Source organism: Furipterus horrens, unplaced genomic scaffold (assembly GCF_987537825.1).
Source record: "Furipterus horrens unplaced genomic scaffold, mFurHor1.1.pri manual_scaffold_11, whole genome shotgun sequence".
Lineage (NCBI taxonomy): Eukaryota > Metazoa > Chordata > Mammalia > Chiroptera > Furipteridae > Furipterus > Furipterus horrens.
Window position 1 is genome coordinate 2,929,910 of NW_028327181.1, and position 27,889 is coordinate 2,957,798.

Genomic DNA, 27,889 nt, shown 5'->3' on the forward strand with positions numbered 1-27,889 from the left:
TCCGTGGGTTGGGCGTCATGAGGCCGCCTGCTCGATTCCCATCAGGGCACAGGCCCGGCTTGTTGGCTCGGCCCTGAGTCGGGGCACCTGTGAGAGGCGCCCAATTGATGTTTCTCTCCTGCTCTCCCTCCCTTCCCTTCTCTAGAAAAATAAATAGAATCGTTTTAAAAACAAGCGTTGTTTATTCACCAGTGTATTTTCTCTCTCCTCCTCCTCAGAGAAGCCCTGTGGGGTTGATGCCTGTTTTGTTTGCTGCTGCATCCCTGGTGCCTGGCACGATGTTTGGCATGGCCAAGGTGCTCAGTAACGTGATTGCAAAAAAAAAAAAAAAACACACACCAAAAAAAAAAAAAAAAACCCACAGAGTCTCCTCCCCATTTACAGAAATTAGTTTTCAAATAACTTTCACACCTGACCCACCTGTGCCTCAGTTGCCCAGGGTGGGGGGGCCAGAGCCCCACCTCCTCCTCTAGGAAACCGAGGCTGGGGAGTGGAAGCCATCTGAGGCCACACAGTGGGGGTCCTGCCAGCTGGGCAGGAGCTACCCAAGTCGACCCCTCCCTCCACCTCCCGCACTGTCCTTCTGTTCCAAATGCTGGATCTGGGAGTGGGAGGGTCTGAGGGCAGTTGGCCGAGGCAAGCCGCCAGAAGCCACCCCCTCCCGGGGCGCACGGTGGGGGAGGGTGCACGGTGGGGGAGGGCGCCTGGAGGCCAGCTGTGCTCCCAGAAGCCTGGCCTCCGTGAAGGTCTCTTAAATGTACAGGCTGTGGGGGCCAGGAGCCAGTCACCCCTTCCTTTCCCAAGAGGCCTGGCTTGCCACAGGGCTGGGGGCAGGGGGTCAAGAACCAGGGGGGCTGGGAATGGAGGCCTGGAGGTGGCCTGGGGGCAGCAGAGAAAAGCCCCTGGTGTCCAGGGCTTCCAGGGACAAACCTCCCAGAGGAACTGCCTGGATGACACCCGGCAGAACCAGAACGGCACCAGCCAGGTCTGCCGGGGCTCCAAGTGCTCTGGGGTCCACCTGCGGAAACTAAGCGGGTCCCCACCCACGTCCGGCCACAGAGAAACAGACAGCCCAGGTGCAGCCCCTCACCGCTGCATGGTCACAACAGTCAAAGTACATTTTATTGCCAGTCCAACTCTCATACAAGGGAACACTAAACTCCAGAGACCTGGATCCTCATGCTCGTCCCAGCCGGGTCCCCACCCCACCCAGCCACTCCCCGAGGGGCTCTCAGCAACACAAGTCCACTCCGGGCCTCCGACTGGGCAGGGCGGGGCGGGGCGGCTGCGCTGGGCCTGAGCGCCGGGCAGAGTGGGCCGTCCCGTCCTGTGCAGCACAAGGCTCCCTTGATCCGGAGGTCGCGGCCGACGGGGAGCGGTCAGCATGGCCTCCGGGGCGAAGGCGGCCAGACGGCACAGAAAACAGGAAGCGGCGGTCACCAGCTTTCAGCAGGACAGACTCCAGGAGTGAGGGCAGCACCTGTGGCCGTGGCCCAGCGGGGCTCTCACCCCAGACAAGGGCCCCGTCCTCCTCAGCACCCACCACTGCTGCCCTAGCGCAAGGCCCGAGGAGGAAGGGGGCGCTGGCTGCTCTCAGGGTGCCTGTGGCTGATGAATACTCATCCAAGAGGACCGCCCGTCAGCCCCGCTCAGCCCAGATGCCCCGGGCTCCGTAAGGGCCGGGGGCCTCGGTCAAAGCTGCGGGGCAGGCCGGGGCACCTGGTGCACGGGCTGCGCCCCCCAAGCCTCTTAGCAGAGTCCAGGCAGCCACGTGGGCCTAGGCGTGCCCGCCAGCCCCCCAGGGGCCCTTCGGAGCCTAGGAGTTCACGAGCTGAGCCGGGCAGGCGCCATCCTTTCTGTCCAGCTGCAGGAGTAAAGGCGAGGGGCTCACTGGACACAGCCAGGGGTGGGCGCACGACCCAGCCCAGGCCAGGCCCCCAGTACCCCAGCACCCTGCGCCCCACCCCTGTGTCCTCAGCCCCCTGCATCTTCCCCTCAAGCAATGCTGAGTCCCGGGGGGCCGCTGGGGCAGCGTTTTCACTCCTGCTGGTCAGTGTTTCCTGACCCGCCCATGGGCCTGGGTCCCGCAGGCCTGGGAGCAGAGGCCGGGGAGCAGCCTCCAGGGCCCCGCCCATCCGAGCACTGACGCCAGGCACCTGGGGGTCCTACCTGGTGGTCCTGCCTGGGGATCACACTGGGCTTCTGGGCCAGGGGAGGCTTCTTGGAGGTCCCGCTGTGGGGGGCGGCGCTGGGCTGGCCGGGCTCCTCCTGGCTGGGCGTCCCCACCCCCCCGGCCAGCACGTAGTGCTGCTTCCGAAGTTCCCCGAGCCGCACGCGCTCTGCCTCCAGCGTCTTCTCCAGCTCCAGGACCCGGACCTGCAGCCGCACGGCTCAGCAGGCCCCTGACCCCCCCCCCCAGGGGGGCCCTCCCGCCCTCAGGAGCTCAGCCGTGAACCCAGGAGGCCGGCGGCTGTGGGGTGGGCGCGGGCACCTACCTGGGTCTCCATCTCCTGCTTCTTCAGCTTGATGAGGGAAAAGCCGGAGAAGTCCATGGTGTCTGTGGCCGGAGGGGGCGGCTAAGTGTCTGGGCCCCACGCCGACCGCCCAGCCACTCCCAGGCCCCCGCACTCACCTCTGTCTTCAATCTGCTCTTGGCCTGACTTGGTGGAGGCCACCACGTTAGCGGCCATCACGTTGACGGTACGGGAACATTCTTGCAGGCGGCTCAGGTGGGAGCTGTCCTTTTTGGCCTTCACCTGGGGGAGCGAGGGGTGGTGAGCGTGGCCCCGGCCTGATGTCTCGGGCCACAGCCAGGAGCCAAGGCACGGAGCCTCACCTTGGAGGCGGCCACCAGCTGGGCCGTGCTGGCTGCGATCTCGTGGGAGCAGACGATGAGCTCTTCGAACTTGCCCGTGTGCAGCACCACCTTGTCCGCCGACTCCCTGGGGGCAGAGCCGGGCAGGGCCTGGGTCTCCAGCCCCACGGAGAGCCGGGCCACCCCCACGCTTCCTCCCCAGCCCCGGGCACCACGCTCCCTGCTGCCCCCCACCTGGGGCGACATACACCAGCTGCGTGGCTCCCCAGCCCACGGCCTTGGAGGCTGAGATGAGACCTTCAGTCCACCGGGAGTTCTTGGCGTAAAATTCCTGCTGCGTGGCTGCCCCCTAGTGGCGACAGCGGGGCGGGGCGGGGCGCGATCGGCCGGTCAGCCGTCACAGGGGCAACGGATGCCCCCGGAGTCCTTCCCCCTCCCGCAGGCCACAGGGGCGCCTCCGCGGGGAAGGGGCTGCAGCTGGGATTCCAGGCACTGCGCGCACTGCGGCGGGGGCTGGGGCAGCGCGGGATGGAGAGGGCACGGGTCAGGGCCGCTGCAGGAGCCCCCGCCTCGCTGCCCGGCTGCGGGGCCAACTCACCCGGCCGCTCTCCACAATCTCCTTCTGTAGGCTGGTGGACGTGGTCACCAGGAGCCGGATGGCCTGCCAAGACCACGCCGTGTGTCACTCTCGGGCAGCCCTCGCCACGACAAAGCCCACCCGCCCGCCCTGGGGTCCCAGCCGGCCGCTCACCTTCATGAGGTCTGTGCAGGAGTTGAGGATCCTGTGGACGGGAGGAGGCAGGGGGGGAGAGAGAGAGATCTGCTGTGTGGCCCCGGGGAAGCCGCAGCGGGGAGGGCATGGAGGTCAGGGAGCCGGCCAGGCCTCTAGCCTCTTGTATGGACAAACGCGGGCCTGCCACCAGGTGCTCAGCCGTGTGGGCCCCATTCCCTGTGCTTCTGTAGAGCTACGCAGTCAGGAGGGCAGAGCCCCTGGCTCTGGGAGGCCGTGGGAACCTGCCTCGTCATGGGCCGGGGGAAGCAGGGCGCTCACCTCTCGTTCACCTCCAGTTTCACCCCAGAGCTGGCGTGGCGGGCCTGGTTCATCATGTCCTGTGCGAGGGACAGAGCCGTGAGCAGGCGGGGAGGAGGGCAGTGTGAGGGGAAGGGGGGCTCCGGTGCCGGACCAGGCCCCAGGAACAGCCGCTGGGCCGGGGAGGGGAGGGCTCAGCTCAGGGCAAGCCGCCAGGCTGCCTCCCTGCCCTGACCCGCACGGCCGCCTGTCCTTTGCAGAGGTGGGAGCGGCCTGCGCTCAGCCCCCCAGCCGCCAGGGCTCTGGGGAAACTGCATCCCGGTCCTCACCTCAATCCTCCGCACCGCCTCCTCGATGGCCGCGGACGTGGCTGCCATCTCCTTGTCCACCATGGCCCCAAGCTCCTCCTGACGCACATCCAGGCTCTTGGGCTTCAGCTCCTGGGGAAGGAGGGCGCCCAGGGGTTTGGTGGGGTGCCTTCGACCCCCAGTCAACCCACAAGGAGCCCGAGGCAGCAGGACTTTGCGGGAACGGGTGCTCTATCCTCCCCCAGGTCCCACAGCGGCAGGCTGTTCATGAGCCCCCGTCCAGCACAAACTGAAGGAAGGGGCAGAAAAGTTGGGGAGCCGAGCCCCTGCCCCCAGCCCCACTGTCCCCGAACAGAGCCCAGTCCACACTCAGAGCCTGGCTGCACACTCACCTGGCCCAGCTGAAGAATGTCCTGCAGGGGCGTCCGCACCAGGCCGGGCTGGGCCTGCTGCATAGCCTGCGGGTCCTGCAGCTGCCGCACGAGCTCCAGCGCCCGGGCGCCACACGCCCTGCAGGCGCCCACCAGGCCTGCGGGAGAGGGCTGTGAGGGGAGCGGGCGCGAGACCCGTGGGAGGCGCCCGGCCAGTCACCAGACCTGTCCCTGCCCTGGCCCATCGCGAGGGCCCGTGGGGCACAGGCCCACTTACGGTCAGCAGGGTCGCTGGGCGCCAGGTGCGCAGTGGCACTGCCATGGACGATGGTGTCCGCAGCCAGGTGGGAGAACTGGGTCAGGGCAGCCACCAGGGCAGAGGCGTCTGCGGGCAAGGAGCAAGTTCCCTGAGGCTGCCGGCACCTCCCAGCAGGCGCTGCTCCCCCACCCAGCAAGCCCGACACAGGCACCCGGGCCCCAGTCCACGCGAATCCACGCCGGTCCACGGGCGAAGAGGAGCGCTCAGGAGAGTGGGAGGCGCTAGGCCCAGGCCATGCAGCCGGAAAGCAGCAGAGCGGGAACCAAACCCTGGTCTGTGGCCCAGGCCTGCAGGACAGGGCTCCCAAGGGGCACAGATGGTGGGAGGCCCTGCTCAGCATCCTGAAGAGGGACCGTTGCGGGAAACCTCGCCAAAGGCAGGGCACAGCCAGGGTCCAGGGACCAGCACCCAACTGCCGACAGCCTCTGCCCGCCCAGTCCCGCCCCCGCCCCCGCACTCACCTGTCCTGCAGGTCAGGTACTGGGCGTGGCCCGTCTGCAGGGCACTCACAGCATCCAGGGCCACCTGGGCCCTGCTCACCAGGTAGTCTGCGAGCACAGGGGTGAGGGGTGAGGGGCAGAGCCTCCTGGGGTGGGTGAGCACCCCCCTGCCAGCTGGTCGGGAAAGCAGGTGGCCAGGTCGGCGGCCCTACCCGGGGAGCAGGTGCAGCGCAGGTGCAGGGGGTCGTCCAGCTTGCCCACGGCGTCCTGCAGAATGCGCTCGGCCTCCGCGGCGGTGCGCCGGAGCACCGCGAACTGCTCATCCAGGAGCTTCTGCTGCAGCCCCTGCTCCTGAGACTCCTGGGGGCAGAGGGGGGAGAGGCAGCTTGAAGACCTGCCCCCAGGGCAGCCAGCTGAGACCCTCGCGGGGGAGGTGGTTGGCACCCAGGCCCTGCTCCACCCCCAGGGATGGGGCCCCCCTCACCGAGAGTGGGGGAGGCAGCTCAGCACTAGAAAGACAAACAACCCAGTTAAAGGAGTAGGCAAAGGCTCTGGACAGACATTTCTCCCAAGGCATACAAAGGGCCATGGGACACGTAAAGAGCCTCAGCATCAGCCACCAGGGACATGCACATGTAAACCACAGCAAGGCAGCACTAGGCCTTCTGGCCAGAACAACAGCGGCAACAAGTCGGATAAGGACGTAGGGAGGCCGGGACGCACGCACACGCCCTGGGGGCAGGGAAGATGGCTCAGCTGCTTCAGGAAACATTGGTGGCTCCTCGAAGGTTAGACACAGTCACCACATGGCCCAGAAAACCCACCCATCGTTACGTAGCCAAGAGAAATAAAAGCGCGTCCACACAAAGCCTTGTACGCAAACGTTCCCAGTGGCATCACGCGCAATAACCAGAAAGTGGAAACCACCAAAGTGTCCATCACCTGCTGACGGACAGACAACACGTGGTCCGTCCACGCAGCAGAGCATTACTGGGCCAGGAAGAGGTATGAAGGTCTGAAACACATGTGAGCCCAGAACACACGTGCTGAGTGAAAGAAGCCAGCCCTGTTCTCCGATTCCATTTCTGCAATGTCCCCACAGGCTCATCCAGAGACAGAAATCCGGTGAGAGGCGGCCAGGGGCTGGGGTGGTGGAGGGGCTCCCTCTGGAGCCGTGAAACGTCCCAGGAGTGGAGGATGAGCCCGTGACCCACCGACTGGGCCACTCCCAGTGGGGGGCCCGTGGGGGGGACACCTTGGCCGGCAGCCACGCCTGGTGTGGGAGGCCCGCTACCTTGTCCGCCAGCCGCCCCTGCAGCTCGGCCCTCTCCTGGGAGTGACGCTGCTGCTCCTCGCTCAGCGCCGCCTCCTTCTCCCGCACCAGGCTCTGGGCCGCCTGCAGCTCGGCCTCCCGCTGCCGCGCCGCGCCGCTCAGCGCCTCCTTCTCTGCGCTCAGCGCGTCCAGCCGCGAGCTCAGCTCCGAGCCGCTCTGTGAACACCCGGCGCGTGAGCGGGGCTCCCAGGGCCCATCTCCACCCGCCCCCCGGGGCCGCGAGCTTCCTGAAGGCCAGGGCCCGTTTCCTGCGTGGGCCCCACGTGCCGGATCGGAGCCACGCACCAGGGTTGCCGAGGGGCCTCTGACCGACCCAGCGGCACCTCGGCCTGGCGCGGTTCGTGGGAAGGAGGCCCCTCCCGTCCGTCCCGCCCTGCCCCTGCCCCCAGGCCCTGCAGCAGCAGCCCCGCACCTGCTCCGTGCGGCTCAGGGCCTCCCGCGCGCGCGCCAGCTCTCCGGCCTTGGCCTCCAGCTCCCTCCTGAGCTTCTCTAACTGGTCACTCTGCTCCTCCAGCTGGACAGGAAGGAGGATGTGTCACGGGGCCAGTGTGCCGCACGGACAGCGGTGCGAGGGGACTCCAGAGCCGGCTTGTGCACGCAGGGGACGCACCTTCATCTCGGACTCCCGCTTCACCTGCTCCATCTGGAAAGCCAGCTGCTCCTTCACCCGCGTCACCTCCTCCTGGTTCTGCTGCTTCTCCGTCAGCTGCTTGGCCGTGTCTGCGTTCTGCACGGGCAGGGACCGGCTGACGCTCAGCCACCGCCGGGGGCGCCCCCCAGCCCCCACCCCTGCCAGCAGCCACAGGGCAGGACCCCACCCTCCTGAGCAGCTCCGCGTGCGTGGCGATGAGCTTGCTGTGCTGCTCCTTCAGCTTGGCGTAGCGCGCCTCTGTGGCGCTGGCCTTCTCTGCAGGGGAGAGGGGGGGCCGTGACCCCCAGCTCAGCAGCGCCCCCCACTGGGGACCAGACCCTCCCGCTGGGCCCGGCCTCCCGCCCCGGCCCCGCCCCGGCCCTGCCCCGCCCGGCCGCGCCCCGCTCCCGCCCCGCCCCGCCCCCGCCCCGCCCCGCCCCGGCCACGCACCCTCGGCCTCCCGCCCAGGCCCCGCCCCACCCCGCCCCGGCCGCGCACTCTCGGCCTCCCACCCCCCCCCCCGCCCCGCCCCGCCCCTGCCCCGCCCCCCGCACTCTCGGCCTCCCACCCCAGCCCCGCCCCTCCCCGCACCGGCCTCCCGGCCCCGCCCCGCCCCCGCCCCGCCCCGGCCCGCCCCCGCCCCGCCCCGGCCCGCCCCGGCCGCGCACTCTCCGCCTCCCACCCCAGCTCCGGCCCCGCCCCCGCCCCGGCCCGCCCCGCCCCCGCACTCTCGGCCTCCCATCCCAGCCCCGCCCCGCCCCGCCCCGCCCCGCCCCGCCCCGCCCCGGCCGCGCACTCTCCGCCTCCCACCCCCGCCCCGCCCCGGCCGCGCACTCTCCGCCTCCTCGCGCAGGCTGCGGTGCCGCTGGCCCTCCTGCTGGGCAGCCCGGAGCTGGGCCAGCTCGTGGCGGAGCTGCTCGTTGTCCACCAGCGCCTTCTGCTTCTGCTTCCGCTGCTCCTCCAGCTCGGTCTCCAGCGTGTTCACCTGGCCCTTCAGCTGGGCGATGTACCGCTGGGCCTGTGGCGGCGGGAAGCATGCGGACGTGGGCGTGGGCCCGTGCGAGCCTGCGTGCGGGTGGTGGGCGCAGCCGCCCAGCCCGGCGCCCTCACCTCCTGCCTCATCTTCTCCAGTTCGCCGCGGAGGGTCTCCACCTCTCTCTTCAAGGTCTCAATCTGGAGGTCCCTGCGGACAGAGGTTCTCTGAGGCCCGCACAGGCCTGGCATTCAAGTTCAGTCAGCCAGGAGAACCAGACGACCCCGCACGGGCGCTGGGGGCTCCTCAGCGGTCCCTTGGGATCTGGGTGTCCCAAGTCTCTGTCCCCGCCTGGGGCCCCTCCCAACCCCAGCTCCACGCTGGCCACCCCCCGCCCCACCCTCTGCAGCTGCACCCTGGCCTCACCTGTCGTCCTTCACGGAGCCATTGGGGGGTCCAAAGGTCTGACCAAAGAGGTCCGCCACCACCTGCCACAGCAAAGCACCGTGACTCTCACCCTCCGGGCCAGGAGAGGGGGGAGTGGAGGGAGGTGCAGCTGCCCCAGCCCCCCAGGCAGAAGGAGGGGCCGCTCACCGCTGGCTCGGCGGCAGGGGGGGCTGTGCTGATCTCAATGAGGGTCTCTGGCTCCTCATCCTCAGGGGCTTCCTCGGGGATCACCACCACCGGCTTGATGTGCTCAGCCAGCGCCGAGGCCCGCAGGAAGTTCGGGGGGCCCTGAGAGGGTCACAGGCGGGAGCAACTCAGCGTCCCCCACCCCAGCCAGCCCACCCAGGAGCCTTCCCTCACCACCCCCAGAGCCCATGGGGGGGCCCTCCCAGGCACCCCGGGCCCTGCAAGGGCTCAGGACCCAGAGTGGGGACCTGGGCGGCGGCCGGCGGACAGGGCCATCAGGCTGGTACCTCGGGCAGCCGGGGGATCTGGATAAGGCGCTTGAAGTACAGCATGTCGGATGCTCTGCGGAAGAAGTTTCTGAGGCTGCGGGGAGTGTGCGGGAGGTCAGGGCGGAGCCGGCCCGGCGGGTGGCCCCAGCCCACCGGCCCGACCGCTACCTGTGAAACTGCTCGTGGAATCGGTCCCTGTGGCCTTGCAGCGTGTCCGCCGGGAGACCTGGGGCACAGGGTTAATGAACTTGGTCTGTGCTCACGCTCTGCGGCCGCCCAAACTCCAGTGTCACACCTCCCCTCCCCCGGCCTGTTCCTCCATATTCTAGAAAGCCTCACTGACCAGAGATCACCGCCAGCCGGCCGGTGCCTGCTATGGAGGGAAGAAACCTGAGTGGGAGGGGCGGTCCCGCTGGGGCCGGGTTCCGAGGGCTGTGAGCTCGCTTTCGACCCCAGTTTGCCCTGGGCTAGTATTTGAAAGGCTCACATGCCCTTGGCCAGTGGTTCTCAGAGTGACTCTGGGGAGGAGACCCCACTGCAGAGACACGAGGCACCGGCTGAACACAGGGGCCACGGGACCCTCTCCAAGGCCCCACGCGCAAGAGGATGGCAGAACCACGCGCTTTTCTCACTAAGGTTTGGTTGGGAAAGTGGTGATCTTTCACCGATTATGGTATTTATATTACTGGGTAATAAGCTTATCACTGCTGCTATTAATCAATTTCTCGACTTCTCACCCCTGACACAGTCACACCGGTCAGTACGAGCCCCTCTGGGCTCTGGCTGGACCGCAGGGGCCCTGGACTCACAGGAGTGCAGCTTGAACATGAGCTTGACCGTGTAGTGGTAGAGGTGGCTGCAGTCCTGGATGACCTGGATGAGGGGCGCCAGGCGGCACTGGCCCGAGGACATCTGGGACACGGCGATGGCCGTGTTGAGCTGCCGGAACACTGCAGAGGAGAGGCGGGAGGAGGCGTGTGAGCACAGGGGCTGGCAGGCGCAGGCAGAGGATGGCAGGTGATCCCGCGCCGCGTGCAGACAGCGCTGGGCACAGGCCCCGCTGCGGTTGCGTGATATGGTCACAGAAGCCCTGGGAGGCGGCTGGGTGGCCTGGCTTTACCACTCCCAGCTGGACACTGGGGCTCTGTCCGGGTCCTCAGACACCACGGCTCCTCACGCCCAGACTGGCTGCCCCATGGGCTATGGCAGCCCCAGAGCGAGGCCAGTGCTCCCTCGAACTAGGGTGACAGGTCAGGCAGAGAAAACCCAGCTCAGCTGGGCCGGGGGGGCCCGAGACGCAGAGCTGCAGGAGGGTCAGGACTCGGCTCTGCAAACCCCAAGTGACCCCCAACCCTCACTTGCACCAGGGTCAACCCTGACAATCATGCCTTTCATCAGGTCGTCCAAGCAGGAGGGAAAAGGGTAAACATGAGGCCGCCTCCCCCGCGGCCTCCTGTCTGGGCAGAGATGACGAGGTGCAGGCAGCACACCAAGGCGGGGGGGCCGCCGGGACGCTGGTCCCAAGCAGGGGTCCCGCTGTCCCCTTGCCTGGGCTGGGACTGCCACACACCTCCATGGTTACACAGGAATGCCCAGGAGGGACAGGAGGAACAGGCAGGAGCCAAGTGCTGCCCTTCCCGTTGTAAACACTTAATTGTTAATTACAGGTCAAGTACACTTTTTCTCAGGAAAAATGACAACACACCTGATGTACCATTTGGAGGTTTTTCCAGACATAGCCTTTTCTCCACAGACGGGCGCTCAGGGCGCCCCCATCCCAGCTGTTATTCTACAGACCGAGCCAGGAGCAGCGTCTCAGCAGGGGAAACGCCCCTGCACCTTTCTCCAGGGAGACCCTGGCACGTGGCACTAAAGGGGTGCCCCTTATTTGTGCTTAACAAGACGTCAGTGTCACCAGGGCTGGCGGGCCTGCCTGCGGGCTTTCTCCACCTTCCCTCGTGGGGACCCCTGCCCTCCTCACATTCAGCCCCCACCCAGGCCAAGGGCAGCACACGGGTGGGGACCACAGGCGTCTCTGCCAGGGCACAGGCTGGCTGCCACGGCCCTGGACACTGGCCCGCCGCTCCCTGGGTGGGTCCCAGGCAGGGCCTTCCCCCGCAGGCATGCAGGTTTAGCTCCAAGTGCCCACTGGACCGCCCAGGCTCAGAGTCCAGACCCACCTCTAACTCTTGATTTTCCCTTAAACAGGCATTTGCTTCTCAATCTGCCCATGTGAAGCGTGAGTCACCCACAAGTTATTCTGAAGCTGTCACCCAAAACAATTACCTCCATGGCCCCAGGAGGGGGAGCCCTGAGACTTCCTGCCCATGGCTGCCAGCTCCCTGGCGCCGTGACTCAGAGGCCTCTCATAGTGGAAAACATGCCAGGTGACCTGAACTGGCCCTCGCAGGCGGGACCCCGGGTCAGGACCCAAAGATGCAGCCCCGCCCCTGCCCTTCCCACACCGTGCCAGGAGGAGTGGGTTCACTTGGTGGAAGGAACAGCAGACACCATACCCGCCAGGGGCCCGGCACCCCCGCGTGTGGACCCCCGAGGGGCAGGTGTGTGGGGCGACGGTGAGTGTCTGGCTCAGAGGCGGCAAGCTCACCTGACTCGGAAAGCTTCAGCTCACAGTCCATGTAATCGAACATCTCCACGGTGAGCTGGAAGCTGCAGGAGGGGGGCGCTGAGCGGGGGCACTGTGGGCCACGCCCCTGTCAGAACCCCCCCAGGCTGTCAACGCACCTTTGCACAGGACAACAGCCCTCCAGCCAGAAATGCCGGATCCCACACAAACCCCACCCCTTCCACGTCAGCCTCATCCCTTGGGGAGACGACCAGAGCGGGGCTGGGGGGCTTCAGGGACACTCAGGGGGGCCCAGGCTGGCCCACCTCCCGGAGGGGCTCACATGTCGTTGATGTCGGTCCCGGCCGCCTTCTCCAACACCTCGTCGGTCACCTCCAGGCTCGCAGGAAACTGGGGGTGCTGTGGAGGACACCCCCACTCAACAGCAGCCCCGGGAGGCCGGGGCCCAGAACCGGCCCCAGCTTTTAAGGGAGGGAAGAGGCTGGAGAAGCCTCCACCTGCCCTGGGCACTGCGTGAGGCCGAGGCCAGAGGACAGGGCGCGCACCCGGGGCGAGAGGCTGCCTGGAGCGCAGGGCCCGGCCAGGGCCCCCTCCGGTGCCCTTGGGAGACGCCTCGCGGCGCTCTGACTTCGGGGTGCCGCACCCCTCGCTTCCCCGGGGCAGCCTCCCCCAGCCTATGGCCCAGGGTCCAGTTCCGGGGAAGACAGTTCTGCCACCAGCCGGAGGGGGGGTTGGGGGTGATTCCAGGGCGCCACATTTACAGTGCACTTTATTTCTGCTTTCATCGCATTATAAGACAGAATGAAGTAACTACACAGCGCACCACATGCTGGGACCGAGGCGCAGACGGGAGGGGTCGGTAAGATAACGGGCGGGCCGCGCACGGACTAGAAGAAGGTCGGAGTCTGACTTAACGCCGGCCACCAGGTGCAGCTCAGCTGTCACCTGCCACTCACGCTCTGAGAGGGTTTTGACCCGAGCCTGCAAGCAGCCGATTAGCACGGTCCCTGTGCAGTCAGACCTCCTGCTAATGGGAGTCTGTGTCTGCAGCCGCTGCCCAGTGCGGCGTGAGCTTCCCGCCCGGCTCCACCCCCCGAGCCTCGGGCACTAGATGCTCCTGAGGAGCCGCAGCCTAGATCCCTGGGGGGCGGCTGTAAATACAGAGGCTGCTTCACTCGCCCACCCGCCCCTCCCCTCCTGCTGGGCAGCCCAAGCAGGTACTGGTCTGTGGCCCGGCGGGCGGGGGCGGGGAACCCCTGCCTAGGATCCAGTTCAGGACAGAGCAGAAGCCGCCTCCTCTAAGTCACAGGACAACACGAGGGAAGCGCCCAGGGCCCCGCCAGCCCCTCGACCCCCCTGAGGAGCTACCTTAACGTGGAAGGAGATCTTGGTCAGCAGGAGCTTGGTGTAAATGTTTACTAGCTGTCCATACCGATCATGCAGGTGCCCCTGCGGAGAGAGGGGCTGGGGTCAGGGGCCGCTGCCCCGGGAATGGGACTGAGAATGCCACAGGCCCTGGCATGCCACAGGGCAGACCGGGAGGCTGAGGTGACAGGCCGAGAGTCATCACCCACCCACCCCGTCACCTACTCAGCAAGTGTCACAACCCGCCAGAGGCGGCCGGCGCCTCCCTCCTGAGCACCCCCGCAGGCCCCCAGCCTGCCGCCCCTGCCCGCGCCCGTACTTGGGCGTCTTGCTCCTCGTGTGGGCAGCGGCCGGCTCTGAGCTGAGTGCTGTTAAAATGCTGGCGGCAGCCGGGGAGGCGCATTCCGACAGGCCTGTGACTGTGTCCTCCCAGCTGCCTCTCCCGTCACCTCCCAACACCGCGTCCCCCGGGGCCACGCTAGCTGGGCCCGCATCTGCAAACGGCACCCCGGCTGCCCCTTTCCTTACTTGGGGGCACTGGTAAATCACAGCAGCTCTGGGGTTCTGCCACCCTTGTGGGCCCTATCATCACTCCCACCCAGGGGCCGCCCAATCCCTGATGAGAGCTTCCAGAGAACACAGACTTCCAATCCCAAGGTCCTACAGCAGCCGGTCTGGGGGGCCCAGGAGCCTGCACCCCACACAAGGGCTTGCACGGCCACTGAGACACGCCCAGACACGGGGCCTGCCGCGCGTCCCGACTCTCAGGGACCGGGGGCCCCAAGCCCTGCACTTGAAACTTCCTGTCCCAGACCCTCTAAGGCAAGGCCGCAGCCCCACGTAGGAGGCTCACCTCGCCCCACTCCCGCCCCCAAAAGCACCACTCCAACTTCTGCTCTGAGAGCGTGAGCAGAAAGACACCCATCCCCGGCGCTGCCAGTGCTCGGCCCCCATGCTGGGGCCCTCGAACGCCACGCAGGACCACGGCTGGACTTTGTGGACAGTGCCGTCTGCGAGGGGCGAGGCCGCCAAGCTCACGCGGCACCTACCCACAGCTCCCCGATCTCCCGGACGTTGCTGCGGTACCGCTGGCAGTCGTGGAGGACCTGTGGGGGCGAGGGGGGAAGAAGAAGCACTCTGACTGGCAGGAGGGCCCCGACACAGTGACTCCCCTGCTAGCTGGCACACGGTTGGGGGGGGACAGGGCTGAGGGCAGCGGGCAAGGCAGGACAGAGTCTCTCGTTTCAAAGGGACACCGCTCCTCTGCTCCCCTGGGGTGCCCGCCTGCTCAGGTGGCAGCAGACAGAAGGCCAGGCCCCCGGCCCCCGCTACCCTGAGAGCGGGGTGGCTGGAGCGGGAGACCCTCTCGGGACCAGTGGACGGCGGCGACTCACGTTGGGGTGCCCATCTCGCAGGACCTTGTGGAGGACGTGGCAGAACTTCCAGCTGAGGATGGAGCTGCTGGGCAGGGGCAGGCCGATGGCATAGGACCAGAAGGTGAAGGCCCCCTTCTCGTGGTGCGTGCCCAGGATGATGCCCACCAGCGTTAAGGCCAAGTGCGGGGAGCAGAGACCCGTGCGGGAAGCCAACGCCGCGCCCCGGCTCCGAGCGCCTCCTCCCCGCACCCCTCCGCACCTGCCGCAGGTCCGAGAGCTATGGTTCTCAGCCAAGGGCAAAAAAAGGCAGGGTCGTGACCCTCGGATTTAACTGGACCCAGCGGTGGTCCCAAGATGGGACTCAGAGTCTGACCCGAGCTGGGTGAGCGGGAGAGCTGGCCGGCCCAGGGCCACAGGTGGATACGCCCCGTGGGCCTCCCGTCTGGGTGAGGGTGGGCCTGCTGCGCCACCCTGCTGCCCTGAACCATGCAGGGCAGCCCCCCGCCCGCCTGCACCCTCTCGCCACCCCCCAGGGACCCAGAGGGACGAAGGGCCGGGGCCACTGTAGGCAGGGAAGGAAAGGATACGCCGGGCGTGCTTCTCCTTCACGGGGGCCTCCTGGGTGTTGATGGCTTTGCTGATACTGATGGCCTGGAGGGGAGAGAGGAGGCAGAGCTTAGAAACCACCCAGCAGAGAACAGGGCGGCACTCAGCCAGGGTGGCGAAGGGGAGCGTAGAGACAATCAGACCGAACCTCTGAAGGCTTGATGTGCGCAGCTCAAACGACAGCTGACACCTGCAGCCGCAAAGCCGCCAGGAGCTTTCAGGGGTCTGGGCGATAAGGAACAAAGCTGGCTGTCTGGCCCCAGGGAGCTGGGCACGGCCACGGCCCCACACCTGGCCTCTCTCAACTCTGGGAGAAGCTGAGCCCTCACGGCACCCCGTGACCAGACGTGTGGCAGCCCGACCTTACCGTGGCAGGACCCCGAGGTGACACAAGCTGACAAGGCCTACACAGCCGCGACATGGGGACCAGGCTACACCTGTCACCTGCCGCACAGGCGGCCTCTGTCCCGGGTGGGGACGAGCCCTGACTCAGTTCCCACCCCAGGGAGGCAGATGGTGACCACGGCCCCAGTGGGGGTGGCAGAAGGGGATTGCCCAGCACACCTGCTGCTGCCACTTGGGCCCTAAGCAAGCAGCAATCTCATCCTTAATGAAGGTACTCTCCTCTCGAGAGCCTGGTCTCGTCCTTAGCTCAATGCCTCCTCTCCCAGGAAGGCTTCCTGGATGTGACTGCTCCCTCACCAAAGGCTCAGGGCACCTGCTGTCAGTCACCCCCTGCCCACTTCACACAGGAACTACCCCCACCCCTGGGTTGACTTGCGGAAGTTTTATTTCTCCACCTGGCGGCAGGTCTCATAAGCTTCTGTCCACTGACCCAGCACTGAGCTGGGCACACGAGTGTTTGGGGACCGAGAAGAGCTGCCCAAGAATGACGGGCAGGGCCCCGACCGACGCAGACACCCCTCAGGACTGGCCGCCTCTCCCTCAGCCAGGGCCCACGCCGCAGGCCCCCCAGGCTGGCCCAGGAGCTGCGCGATCGCTGGCTCTGCAGCCCGCGCCAGGCCCTGAGCCCTGGGTCACCACCTTGCCAACAGGAAGCACACGACCCGAAGCAGGAGCGAGAGGACAGGGCAGAGGGGGCCTGAGGCACAGCGCCGCCAGCAGCCCCCGTGCTCCCCACTTGTGGCATCTGACAACAGAAACTGGCCCTGCCGGGCGCGGAGGCGGCCCACTCGTGTTTGGTGTGCTGTGGGCAGGGGCTTCCTCCGTAAGAGAAGCAGCCCCGTGGGGGCGAAGGCGGCCTTGCTCTGCAGACGCTCAGACCCAGGAGCTGGTGTTGCTGGGGGCTGGGCGGGGGCGGCCCCTGACCCCCCAGCAAGGCAGGCGGACCTTCCACACACGGTGCTCACCGCAGCCCGGTTCACAGGGGCGTAGGCAGTGCTGGGGCTGCGACCACATGCCAGGCCCCTTGGGGGCCGCTCCGCAGCACCAAGGCCGGGCTGGGACAGCAGCCCCTGCAGGCTCTGGCTTCTCGGGCTGTCCAAGCCGCTGCCACCATGTGGGGGAGGCCCCTCACCCTCAGCGCCTGCCTCCGGGCAGCAAGCACCACTGAGCAGCGGCTGTGGGAGACGCTGTGCCCACGTAAGAAGGACTCCCCGCCCAGGCAGGACTGCGTCCGCGACAGGGGCAATGAGGCACCAGGCACAGGCCACATGCCTTCCGGCAAAAACCCTCGACGTGGCTGTGAGCCCGTTTCCCTGACGGGAAAACCAAGGCACGGGGCTTAGGTTTCTTGTCTGTACAACTAATGAGGGCAAAGGCGGACCTGGCTGCCTTCACGTCCTGTGTCCTCAGCGAGGCTGCTCCCAGGCACCTCCCGCTGTGGGCACGGAGCTGGGGAGAGCGGGCCTCGGGCAGCGCCAGGCAAGGGGCGGGCCACACCTACCCCAGCAATAAGCCGCTGCCAGCTCAGAAGCCGGGAGTGTCTGGTCTGCGGGCTGTGTAACCCCATCCCCCAGCTGCCCTGACACCTGAGCTGGCTCTTCTGACAACTGCCACCTGGTCCAGAGATTCCAGGCAAGAGCGGAGCTGAAAGCCATCCCTGCAGAGCAGGCCGCCCGGGGGCGGCTGAGGACCGAAGGTGTACCCCGCACTCCCAGCAGGGCCCCAGCGGACCCCAGGAAGGGCTGGGCCTCCCGCAGGCCTCCCCCTTTCTCCTCCAGGCCAGTGGCCAGCGAGCAGGGGGGCAGGACCCCACCTAAGGCGCAGGCTGGCTGTGGCCTTTCCGGAGCAGGGAGGAGCAGCTGCTAAGCAGGGCCCGCGGCTAGGGCGAGGCGCCCCTCCTCCGGCCCCCCCTTAGCCCCCTTGGCACAGGCTTTCACTTTATCAGCAGCGCCTCTCATTGCTGGGCCCCACCCCGAACCCTCTGGGGTCTCTGCTCATCTTGTCACTGTCCTGCTGCCACCTGATGCCACCCTACTTAGACCCCCCAATTGACGCGTCCCCACGTGCTGGGCACCCACTGACAACAATGTTTCCCTTGTCCTGCTTTCCCCGTCCCGATGACAGCACCACGAGGGGCGGTCCTGCCTGGACAGTCACCGCCGCACCCCCCAGCCCCCCCCAGTGCCTGGCACTCAGGCTTTCAGTAGCATGGAGCATCTGTCAGCCCCCCCACCCCACCCCGCGCTCCAGTCCTGCCCGCTGGTGCTGGCTGCAGGCCCGGGGCTCCGCCCGGGGGGAACACGGCCCGCAGTGTGCAGGGGCAGATGTGCGGGTGGGGGGGCTCGGAGCTCACACAGAGGGAGCCTGTGGGCCCCTCACAGGGCCTCCGTGTTCCTGCCGGTAGCCGCAGCCAAGCCCCGGGGACACCCGCCGCCTCCCAGGCTGGCCTGGCCTGTCGGACACCCCCCCGCAGGGGCCGCAGACATGGGCCATGCTTCGGGGTCTCCTTCAGGCTGGACTCCGCGGGGCGGTTCCGACACGGCTCGGCTCCTGGGCTGACAGTCCCATCGGGGCAGCGCTGTCACCTGGCTCTGTCTACATGGCACGGCAGCCTCACGCCAGCCCCGGGGGTGACTGGGAAACCAAAGCAGAAACGGGGGCCCGCGACCATGTGTGGATTCTCCAAGCCCACGAGCTCCCAGAACCCCGCCTCCCTGCGCCTGGGTGCACCCACCAACAGCAGGCAGTTTAGTCCCTCCAGCTGCTGACGGGACCGACCGCCGCAGGCAGAGCAGTCTTCCGGGGACGGGCTGACGACGCCCCCATGTTGGGACGGAGGACCCAGTGCTGGGGAGCGGGTGGCCACCGCCCTGGGGATGTCAGCGTCTCTGGGTCCCAGGGAGGAAGAGGGCAGCTTCCACCCTCCCTCTGAGTGGTGGGGGGTTGGGGGCAGGGCCTGGCTCCCCCACACACACGAACGCTGGCAGGACAGCAGGACGAGCAGGACAGCGACTCCGGGGGCTTTAGGGGAGGGCACAGAGGGTCTGCAGAGGCAGAGAGGGCGGCGTGTGGACCGGTCTCCTGGCCGTTCAGACCACACTGCTCCTTCTGTGCTGGAGACGTCGGACAGGTCCGCACCCCGGCCCGGGCCGCCTGGCCTGGAGCTCTCCAGCGGTCCGCGCCCCGTTCGGTGAGGGCGGGAGCCGCCTGCTCTTCCCAAGGCAGGGTGGGCACCAGGCAGCGGGGCGGCCGGGGCCGGAGCGGCCAGAGGCTCAGGGCTGGGGAGGCTCTAGCACGTCCCAGAGAGAGTCAGAATGTAAAAGCGCTGTCACGCCACAGGTCGCGAAAACCTAGGGACAAAGGGACTCGGAGGCGCTCAGCCGAGTGCCAGGCTCTGCGGAGTGCCTTGTGGCTGCTGTATCAGTTAATCTCCGAAGTGGCCCTGGGAGCAGGGGGATGAGGAAGGATGGGGAAATCGAGGCTGAGGAAGTTACTCGCCCCCCCAGGTCACGATGACGGACCACCGGCCGAGGGCTTTTGCGCTGGCTGGCGCTGTCCTGCACACTTCACGCACTCACAGACCCTCACACGGCCCTCCCCCATCAAGTCCCACCAGGAGACTGCAGCACAGCCTGTGGGCCTCCTGCCTGTCCTCTCAGCCCCCACCGCACCCCCAGCCCGCCTCTGCCGGGGAGGGGCCCAGGGAGCGCAGACGCCACGGGAGCCCAGCTCGCTGAGGACCTGGCCTGACTCCAGGCAGGACGCAGAGTCTGGATGGGGATTTGTTCAAACCAGGGTGGTGCCAAGCAGCTCCCCATTCCTGTGGGCCAGGGTGTCGGACCCTGGGCCTGGGCTTCACCTCAGCTCCCTCCAGCTCCCTCCCTGGTGGCTTCTGTCCTGTGGCCGGGGGGGGGGACAGTCCCCAAGGCCTCTTACAAGGACCCCATTGAGCCACACCTGCCCTGGCTTCCATGAACAATCTCGTCCTTGTTTGTCTAATGAAAACCCAATCTGGTGCCGGCAGGGGCCCCAGGAGTGAAGCTGGAGGAGACAATCCAGGACCGGGCTGGACAGAGCCACGATGACACTCGTCCCTGGTCAGGCCACGTGCAGGGACACACACCAGGTGCTGACTCAGGAGACAGGAGACCCAGACCCGGCGAGGCAGCTGGAGCCACGGCCGTGATTCCCCTGATGTGAGCTCGAGGCGTGGACGGTCGGCGACGCCAGGGGACCAAGCAGGAAGCTCTGGTCAAGGGCGGCTCAGCCCAGTGCCCACTCCATCGGCTGAGGGGCTTCATGCTGGGCACAGGGGGCACACGAAGTCTGGGGACAGCCACACAGTCCGGGGGGCAGCGCGGAGGGGGCAGTCCCTGAGGGATGGAGTCCATCACGCACCAACCGAGTCCTCGGCAAGGGGTCAGAGCTGCGTGACCAGAGGCTGCAGCCCTGGCTGTTCTCAGGGACATCTGACACCCTCTCGTCTGCCGGGCACTATTCACTATTCATGGCGGGGGACACGAACTCAGGGAAACCCCGCCCCAGGGGCCCACGTGTCTGGGGACAAACACAGGCCTCCTCACTCAGCTCCACCACTGTCACTGCAGCGCCCCAGCCCTCAGACCATGTCCCCATCCGCCTGACTCCAAGGGGAGCCCTCGCTTTGGAAAAGCCCCCTTCCCAGATCACAACTTCCCCATCTGGGAAGCAGGAAGAAAAACCCCCAGCCCCCCGCGGTGGCTGAAATGCCCCCTCCGGGAGGGTCTGTCCCACCCGCCCCACACGCAGTCCTCCTGCTGACTCTCACTGAGGACATTTACTTTCAGGAACTGCCTTGCTCATGAGTTATTCCCTGTCTACCTCTGATCCCTGAACAGACAGGCGCGGCGTGAGGAACCCTGCAGGTCTGATCCCTGCTATATCCCCAGTCCCCAGCCCCGACCCTGGCTCCCAATAAGTCTTCACTGGATGAATGGAAGAGTGAACATTTGAGTGAACAAAGCTCTTTCAAATATAAGTGCTGGTTAAATTCAAGGCTGTGAGTGTCTTTCTCCAGCTAGTAACTTAACCACGGGAGTTAAGTACTGAAGTCAACTATAAAACAATTTCTATTTTAAAAATAAGCCCTGCGATGAATCAGACTTAAGCCTCCTTGTACTGTTATCATGACGCACACGGCGGGGACAAAACCGTCCTTCAAAGGGCCGGGGCTCGGGCACTGGCAGAGAGGTGGGTTATTCTGCCCCGGCGTGCCCAGAGCTGTCTGAAGGACAGAGAGGCCTCATTCAGACGCCTTTGCCACCTCAAAGGCCATTGATGAACAAAAACACAGAATTTCTGTAGCTGAGGAGGCGGCTCGGATGTGGTCACATGCAAAGCAGCCAGGCACGCTCGGCCCCAGGCTGCAGCTCCGTGATCTCTGCGGCTGGGAAGGCGTTGGAGCGACGCCGGTCCCGCGGCGTGAACCGCCATTTCTCTTCCTTCACTTCCCAGCTCACGGTCGGTCCCAGCCTCTCAATTGTGAAACTGAGGGCCAAGCCATGGTCACCTGCCCTCCTGGAGGACGGGCATGAGCCAGGAAGGATCCTCCCACTCCCAGGAGGGGCCCGCCCTCTGCCTCCTCTCCCCCAACTGCTGGTGACACAGGAGAAGACCAGCCGCGCCCTGAGTCCCACCCCGGGAATGGACAGGGAGCCAGCCGGGGCGGTTCGTTCCCTGGGCCTGGTGACATCACTCCACAGACCTGTCTGTCCCACAAGCCAGGGGCCTGAGTCACTCGCCGGCAGGCGAGCCTTCTGCAGTCTGAGGACTGTTTAGGGCAGCAGGAGAAGCAACAGCCCCGCCTCACGTGACCCCCTCCCTGCAGACTCAGCCCTTCCGCAGCTCTGAGGACTCACAGGGAATCCGGAGGCCGCATGCGCCAAGTGTCCCCTGAGCCATGTGCCCCTAGGCGCTGGGACACGAGAGGAGGCCACGCCTCCCTGCCTGAGGATCTTGGGGCTCAGGGGGTGGGGCTTTCGGAGGCCCAGAGGGGAAGCGACACAATGGTGCCCACTGCCCCAGCTCAGCTGCAGTATGCGGGGGACAGAGAGGCAGACCGGCAACATCATGAGAACCGGGGAGCCTGGAAGGCCGCGCAGCTGCCGGCCTCCCAGACCAGGTGACACCGGAGTTCCGCCTGGGACCAAGTGCAGGAGGGGAGGGCCTGGCGACAGCGCAGCCCGGCCGCTGGCGTCTCAGGTTAGCTGGCTGGGTTTCCCTGTGCCCAGCCAAGCAGCCCCAGACACGGCTCCAGAGTTTCCACTCCGAGCTGCTGCACCGGGCGCCCGGGCGGGTTTCATTCACAAACAGGCCGCCCTGCCGGGCCCGGAGGGGCGCTGGCCCGGGGCAAGGTCAGAAGGGCAGCGTTTCTGCCAAGGGAGTCACAAGCCGGCTGCCCCGACTCCCCGGGGCCTCCCCTGGAGTATCTTCCCAGAGGACACAGTCCCTGGAAGCGGGCCTGCTGTCCCAGGGAAGGGGACCGTGAGCACCTGCTGGGGTCCGCCCAGCCGGGCTGCAGATCAGCTCCCGCTCCTCCCTGCCAATACAGGGCACAGGGACAGGACCCGAGAGGGACGTTATTGCTACTTCTTTTGGTCCAACCTGCCCTTCTGCGCCACCGTGGACACGGCATTTCCTCTGTGCCAGGAAGTCTGTCAACCCTCGCGGCGTGACCTGGGTGTTCACACTGTGTCCCCTGCGCAGAACAGGAGACGGAGGCACTGTCCGCTCCTAACGGCTCGCCACAGGGCACCTGCCACCTTCTTCACCGAAACATGGCTCTTGGAGGGGACAGGGGGACAGAAATGATCTTCCTCTCCCTGTAGCACATCCCAAGGCACCAGAAGCGAGCCAACAGACACACAGTAAACACTTCTCCTGCACGTGTTACGGGGCAAATGACCATCAAAGATGGGAAGAGGGAGGGCAAGGACTGGCAGCTCCATCCCCACCCCCATCTGCACCAGGAGGTCACTGGATACCCAGGGGGCTGAGGGGGATTCTGGCAGCCCCAGAGTCAGGAAGTCAGCTGCCTGCCTGAGCATCACAGAGAGGGCAGAATCAGGTGGCAGGGTACAGCTCACCACCCATGACCCACCCCAGCTGGAGGACCTGGGGGGTGCGGGTAAGTGCGGCCGGAGCGGCTCATGTCCGGCTTTGGGGGCAGCATCCTAGGGTGGCTGTGAACCGGGCTCTCCCTCCCCTTTGCAGAAAGGAGCCTTGGCTTGCCTCCACTCTTCAGCCACTGAACCCGTCTGTGGCAGGTGCCAGGCGCCAGGCCTGCACATGGGGACACGGTGAGGTGCGCCCCCGCGACAGTGGTAGGATGGCTGTCCACTACATGGATTAGATTTCTCCTCAGACTCAGGGATTTTTGGTAAACTTTCAAATGAGGCCCAGAAAGGGGTGAGTTAAGAGAGCTTAGAAAGAGTAATGAAGACACAGGGTGGGCGCGCGTAGGGCACCTGCCCATCAGAGGGGACGCCCTGGAGGGAGCAAGGGCAGGAGCGGGATGGGAGAGGCAGGGCAGAGGGAGCAGCGCGCGTGGAAAGAGCGCTGTGTGTCTGAGAACAGCGTGCAGACCAGAAGCTCACGGTAAGTGACCAAACACTTGTCTGTGCCCTGTGGTCTGCCTTTAATAATGAGATTCTAAAGAATTCCTGGCAGGGAAACTCAAAAAACAAAACAAAACAAAACAGAAACAGGGCCCAGGGCTCCGGCCCGGACCACACCACGCTGACTCTCAGGCACCCAGGCACTGATGTTTCTTAAAGCTCCCACGCCCCCGACCCCGTGACTCTCACACTGCGCTGTGCCGTCCTCTCTGGACCCCGGTGGCTACTGAGCCCCTGAGCGTGAGCCCCCACCCAGACGAGCCCTGAGTGTCAGACACACACGGATTCGGAGGACTCAGGAGGAGGAAAAGGATGTCAGCTATCCCACTCGTATAACTTTTATAGAGATTACAGAATGAAATGGTTACATCTGGAGACGCCGGGCTGAAGAAAAGATACAATAAAAAGGAACGTGTTTCTGTTGACTTCCTTAACGTGGCTACTCAGACGTGGGAAGTCAAGTCGTGGTTCGGGCTCTGCTCCTGCTGGGCAGGGCTGTCCTAACACGGCTGAGGTCCTCAGTCACTAAGTGGTCCTCTTTACGAGATTTGGGTTCCTTGAGGCTGCTGTGGGGACATGTCACTGACCTGGGAAAGTCAGACCCATGACCTCGTTTCCGCAGCCTGCCCTCTCTCCAGCTCCTTCCCCACGCCTAACACCCCCAACACCCGGGCAGGCAGCCCAAGCGGGGCCCCTCTTCCGACTGGCCTGGGGGGAAGCTTTGGGGCTCTATTTCCACGTCCTGAAGGGGAGACTGAGGCTCAGAGGAGCAAAGGAACTCACAGCTAAGGAAAAAGCAAGACCGGAAATCTGGCATTTCCAAGACTCCTGTCTGCTGAGTCCTCATCCATAACAGGCCTGAAAGGCGAGTCTCCTTGCTAGTGGAAGGCAGGCCTGAAATGGTTCTGAAATTTTAAAGCTTCTGGGGGACGGGGCAGGAAGGGAGAAAGACAGCTAGCTGACAACTTGCAGAGCGCAACACTACCTGCTTTGCATTCTGTGTGTATTAGGGACCTACTGCTGCTATAACAAATCGCCCCAAAGGCAGAGGTTTAAAACAACACACACCATCTGACAGCTCTGGTGCTCAGAAGTCCAAAAGGGATCTCACGGTGCGAAAGGGGCCTTTCTGGAGGTTCTGCAAGAGAATCCACTGCCCGCCTTTTCCAGCTTCTAGATGCCGGCCAAGTTCCTCTGCTAGCGGCCCCTTCCTCCCTTGGTAAGGCCAGCGGTTGAAACACTGCCGACCTGCCCCGCTTCCCTTTGCGACACTTGAAGGCCCTGTGACTGCTGCACTGGGCCCACCTGGCTCACCCAGGCAATTAGCTCCACCTTAAGGTCAGCTGATGAGCACCTGCTTGGCACCCTCAGAGGTTCCGGGAATCAGGGCATGTGCATCTCTGAGGGACTGATATTCAGCTGATCATCCCACATCAACCTACGCCTTAAAACAGGTATATGAGGTGGGTGCAATTACCTCCGCTTTTACAGACAAGGAAACAGTTTCAGGGGCTGAGCACCTGGCCCCAGGCCACAGACAAGCGCTCAGGTCCACCTGCCCACAGGGGCCTTCCACGTGGCCACACCCCCTTTCCTGCAGTCCGGGCTGTGCGCGGGTTCACAATGCGGTGCCCTGTACCCTGGGGCACCCTAGATTCAGAACAGCACTGCACCAGCAACAAGCCAACACCACTTTCTCACATCCGTTTTGAAAAGGGCTTTATTACCAAAGGGACTGAAGTCGCGGGGAAGAACGGACCAGCCTTCTGGACCCTCCCCCTAGGATTGCACACACACCACAACCCCCACTCCTACCGGGTACACCCCCCTCCCCCCGAACACTCCTGACTGTTAAACAGGGTGTGTGGCCTGTCAAGACAATTAATATGTAAGCATTTTTCCTGTTCCTGACCCAGGAGTTCACAAGGAAGGGCAAGGCTCACAGGTCGCAAGGATGTAAATTCTAAGGAGGCCAAAGCAACCCTTTGCTGTGGTCGCTGTGGACACACAGGGAAGGAGCATCTGTGGATCGGACGTGCTATTCTGTGTCCAGAGGAAACATGTAAGTGGCAAGCTCAGCTCTCCAGGTCCCTTCCACCTCTGGGGCCTGGCTGGCAGCTCACTAGATATTTCTGGGAAAGATCTAATTAAATATTAACCATGCACAAACCTTACTCCTACATCCCTCAGTAAGCCACTCTGAAGACAAGCAAAGCCAGACACTGAGCCCAAACTCTCTTTTCTAGGAGAAAGAAAAGCGAGCCCTGAAATAGGTAAATGCTATTTTCATCCATTAGAAAGCTATTTATTGTAAGTAACGTTCTCAGCCACTGAGAGAAAAGCCAACAAGCAAAAACAAACAAAACACCTTGTTTACAAAACCAACCACCAAAATGTGTGGACCTATATCAGATCCCTTCTCTTTGACATTAAAGAAGGTTGCCCTTGATTAAGAGTTAGATCAAGCCCTGGCTGGTGTGGCTCAGTAGATTGAGTGCTGGCCTGTGAACCAAAGGGTCGTCAGTTTGACTCCCAATCAAGGCACATGCCTGGGTTGCAGGCCAGGTCCCCAGTTGGTGCATGCAAGAGGCAACCACATATTGTTTCTCTCCCTCTCTTTTTCCCTCCCTTCCCCTCCCTCTAAAAATAAATAAATAAAATATTTTTAAAACAAGTGCTTGGGACACAGGAACTTAAAAAAAAAGGAGATCAATGAACTTAGCCCTTTAAATTCCACCTTCTCTATGTAGCAATCAGACCCCTTTACACCTCCTCAAAAGCAAGGGGAAAAAAATCAGGGAATGAATAAAGCTTCTGACAACACCCTGATTCTGCCAATTAAATTTCTCCCTATCCTTCCGCAAGTTCCTGGCACAATCAATTATGTATGAATAAGTTTAAATGCCACATTTGTTTTTATGATGGGCTCTCGGGGTTAAAAAACGGACAAACACCATAGGCCAGAGGATGATGATCAAAAGGATAAATTAACTTGTGTCTAGGTTAATGTGGCACTAGGCTTTCCATCAGACCTTGGTGCCCCAACCTTTTATTACCATTTTCATTGTTAATCACAAGCACGAAAGTTGTAGCTCCCCAAGTTCTTCTTTCAACACAACAGCTGTGGTAGACCGTATGTGCTAACTTGTTTCGAAAGCAACCGCAGAAGTCCCTGCTCTCTGTAGGGAGAGGTGGGGAAGGCACCTGCTCCGGCCGCCACAAATGGCACCTTCCAGCTTCAGGCAGGGGTGGGAGGGGTCCTTCTGGCTTCCTGTATTTCAAAAGTAAGATCTTTCTTGGCTATTTAAATTTGGTTGACTTTTTAAACTTTTATTTATTGATTTTAGAGAGAAAAAGAGAAAGACGTCGATTTGTTGTTCCTCTTATTTACGCATTCATTGGCTGATCCTGACCTGAGATGGAACCCACAACCTTGGCACCTGGGGATGAATGCCGCTCTAACCAACTGAGCTACCTACCTGGCCAGGGGGCCTTGGTTGACTTTTTTGGCAAATAAACAAGTGTGCGCTACCATCCCCCAGGCCTAAGAATGCCTCCGTGTTTGCAAAATGAAAAGGAACAGAAAACCAGAAGCACAGCGTCGTGTTCCCGCAGGAACACATGTCCAAATATACACCCGCGCCATTGTTTCATGATTAAAATAACCTTCCCGGGACGGAGATGCAGGCGCGTGGGAAGTGCAGGAAGGGGGCCCAGGAAGTTTCCGTCTGTCAGGCGCCGGTATTTAATAAGGGGGTGTGAAACTACTTCTGTGTGAGCCAGCGCTCGGGCAAACAAGTCTGGCTGCATACGTGAAACTTTTCGCCCAGCAGGTAATAAGATATTGCGCGGCCCCGAAAAACAGCTCGGGAGAAAAGGAAACAGGGAGTTTCCTTCAAGGACATGCATTGCTTCCCTGCGATGGGGGCATTTTTTATCAGGCGTGGAAGAGGCCAGGGGCTGGTCCGCCGGAGCTGGGGAGGGGACACGGCCGGGACAGCGAAATCCAGTCGGGCCGCGCCGGCGCGCACCTGGGCCCGGAGCCGCCTTGATCCCACCTGGCCCACCGCCGCATCTCGGCTTCCGGCCACCGGGGCCCCCAGCCACCTCGGTCCCCAGCCGCACCTCGGCCCCGCGCCGGCGCCGGCGCGCGCTTCCGGTTCACCTGCTCGCGGAGCGGCTCAGGCGGCCGAGGCCGGGGAGCGGCCCCGGCGCTCCGGATGCGGTCGCAGACCAGGCCCTAAGGGACACGGGCGAGGGGAGAGGGGAGAGGGCGCCGCCCGCCCATCAGCCCGCCGCGGCCCCGCTGCTCGCCTGGGTCTTGTCGAACTGCTCGCGCTCGGCCTCCAGGCTGTGGCCGGGCCTGCGGCTCAGCACCCGCGCCGGCACGTTCTTGATGCTGTTCATCCTGCCGCCGCCTGCGCTCCCCGGCCGTCTCCGCGCGAATGAGCGCGCCCGGGCCGGCCGCCCGAGCCTAGGCACCTAGAGGCCGCTGCGCCCCGCCCTCCCGCCCGCAGCCAGGGTTCCTGGCCCCGCCCCGGAGCTGGCCCCGCCCCTCCCGCCTGCAGTCCGGGCTCCTGGCCCCACCCCACCCTCCTGTAGCCCAGGCTCTTGGCCACGCCCCCGAGATCGCCCCGCCCCTCCTGCCCGCCTCCCCGGCTCCTGACCCCGCCCCCGCGATCGCTCCGCCCCGCGCCCTGCCCCGCCCCGCCCCCTAGCCCGGCGGTCTAGGCCAAGGCCAACAGCCGCTCCGCGCTCACTCTGCCCGCTCCC

The 27,889-nt window shown here is 64.5% G+C and overlaps 1 protein-coding gene across 1 annotated transcript; it reads right to left on the reverse strand.

Moving 5' to 3' along the window:
* Positions 1-1,104: 1,104 nt before the first annotated feature.
* HIP1R (huntingtin interacting protein 1 related) lies at positions 1,105-27,599 on the reverse strand. Its single transcript, XM_090257402.1, has 32 exons — positions 27,431-27,599; positions 15,037-15,101; positions 14,469-14,610; positions 14,124-14,180; positions 13,078-13,158; positions 12,032-12,108; positions 11,731-11,792; positions 9,932-10,072; positions 9,291-9,348; positions 9,141-9,216; positions 8,815-8,955; positions 8,647-8,708; positions 8,358-8,430; positions 8,082-8,265; positions 7,435-7,523; positions 7,227-7,343; positions 7,029-7,130; positions 6,578-6,772; positions 5,496-5,643; positions 5,305-5,391; positions 4,802-4,909; positions 4,546-4,682; positions 4,175-4,285; positions 3,867-3,925; positions 3,567-3,597; positions 3,414-3,476; positions 3,064-3,164; positions 2,837-2,942; positions 2,633-2,756; positions 2,496-2,557; positions 2,170-2,376; positions 1,105-1,864 (listed from the first exon to the last, which is right to left on the reverse strand). Exons 1-32 carry the CDS (start codon positions 27,521-27,523, stop codon positions 1,817-1,819), a joined length of 3,207 nt encoding a protein of 1,068 aa, XP_090113528.1. The 5' UTR covers positions 27,524-27,599; the 3' UTR covers positions 1,105-1,816.
* Positions 27,600-27,889: the final 290 nt, after the last annotated feature.

What these genes read in the sequence shown, in the direction of transcription:
- HIP1R (XM_090257402.1), bottom strand. Translation starts at nt 27,523, where the DNA reads ATGAACAGCATCAAGAACGTGCCGGCGCGGGTGCTGAGCCGCAGGCCC. An exon ending in CCCCTGCCGCCGAGCCAGCG is followed by an intron (nt 8,709 to 8,814) that starts GTGAGCGGCCCC and finishes TTGCTGTGGCAG; the next exon opens with GTGGTGGCGGACCTCTTTGG. An exon ending in AGGGGCGGCTGGCGGACAAG is followed by an intron (nt 5,644 to 6,577) that starts GTAGCGGGCCTC and finishes CTCTGCCCCCAG; the next exon opens with GAGTCTCAGGAGCAGGGGCT.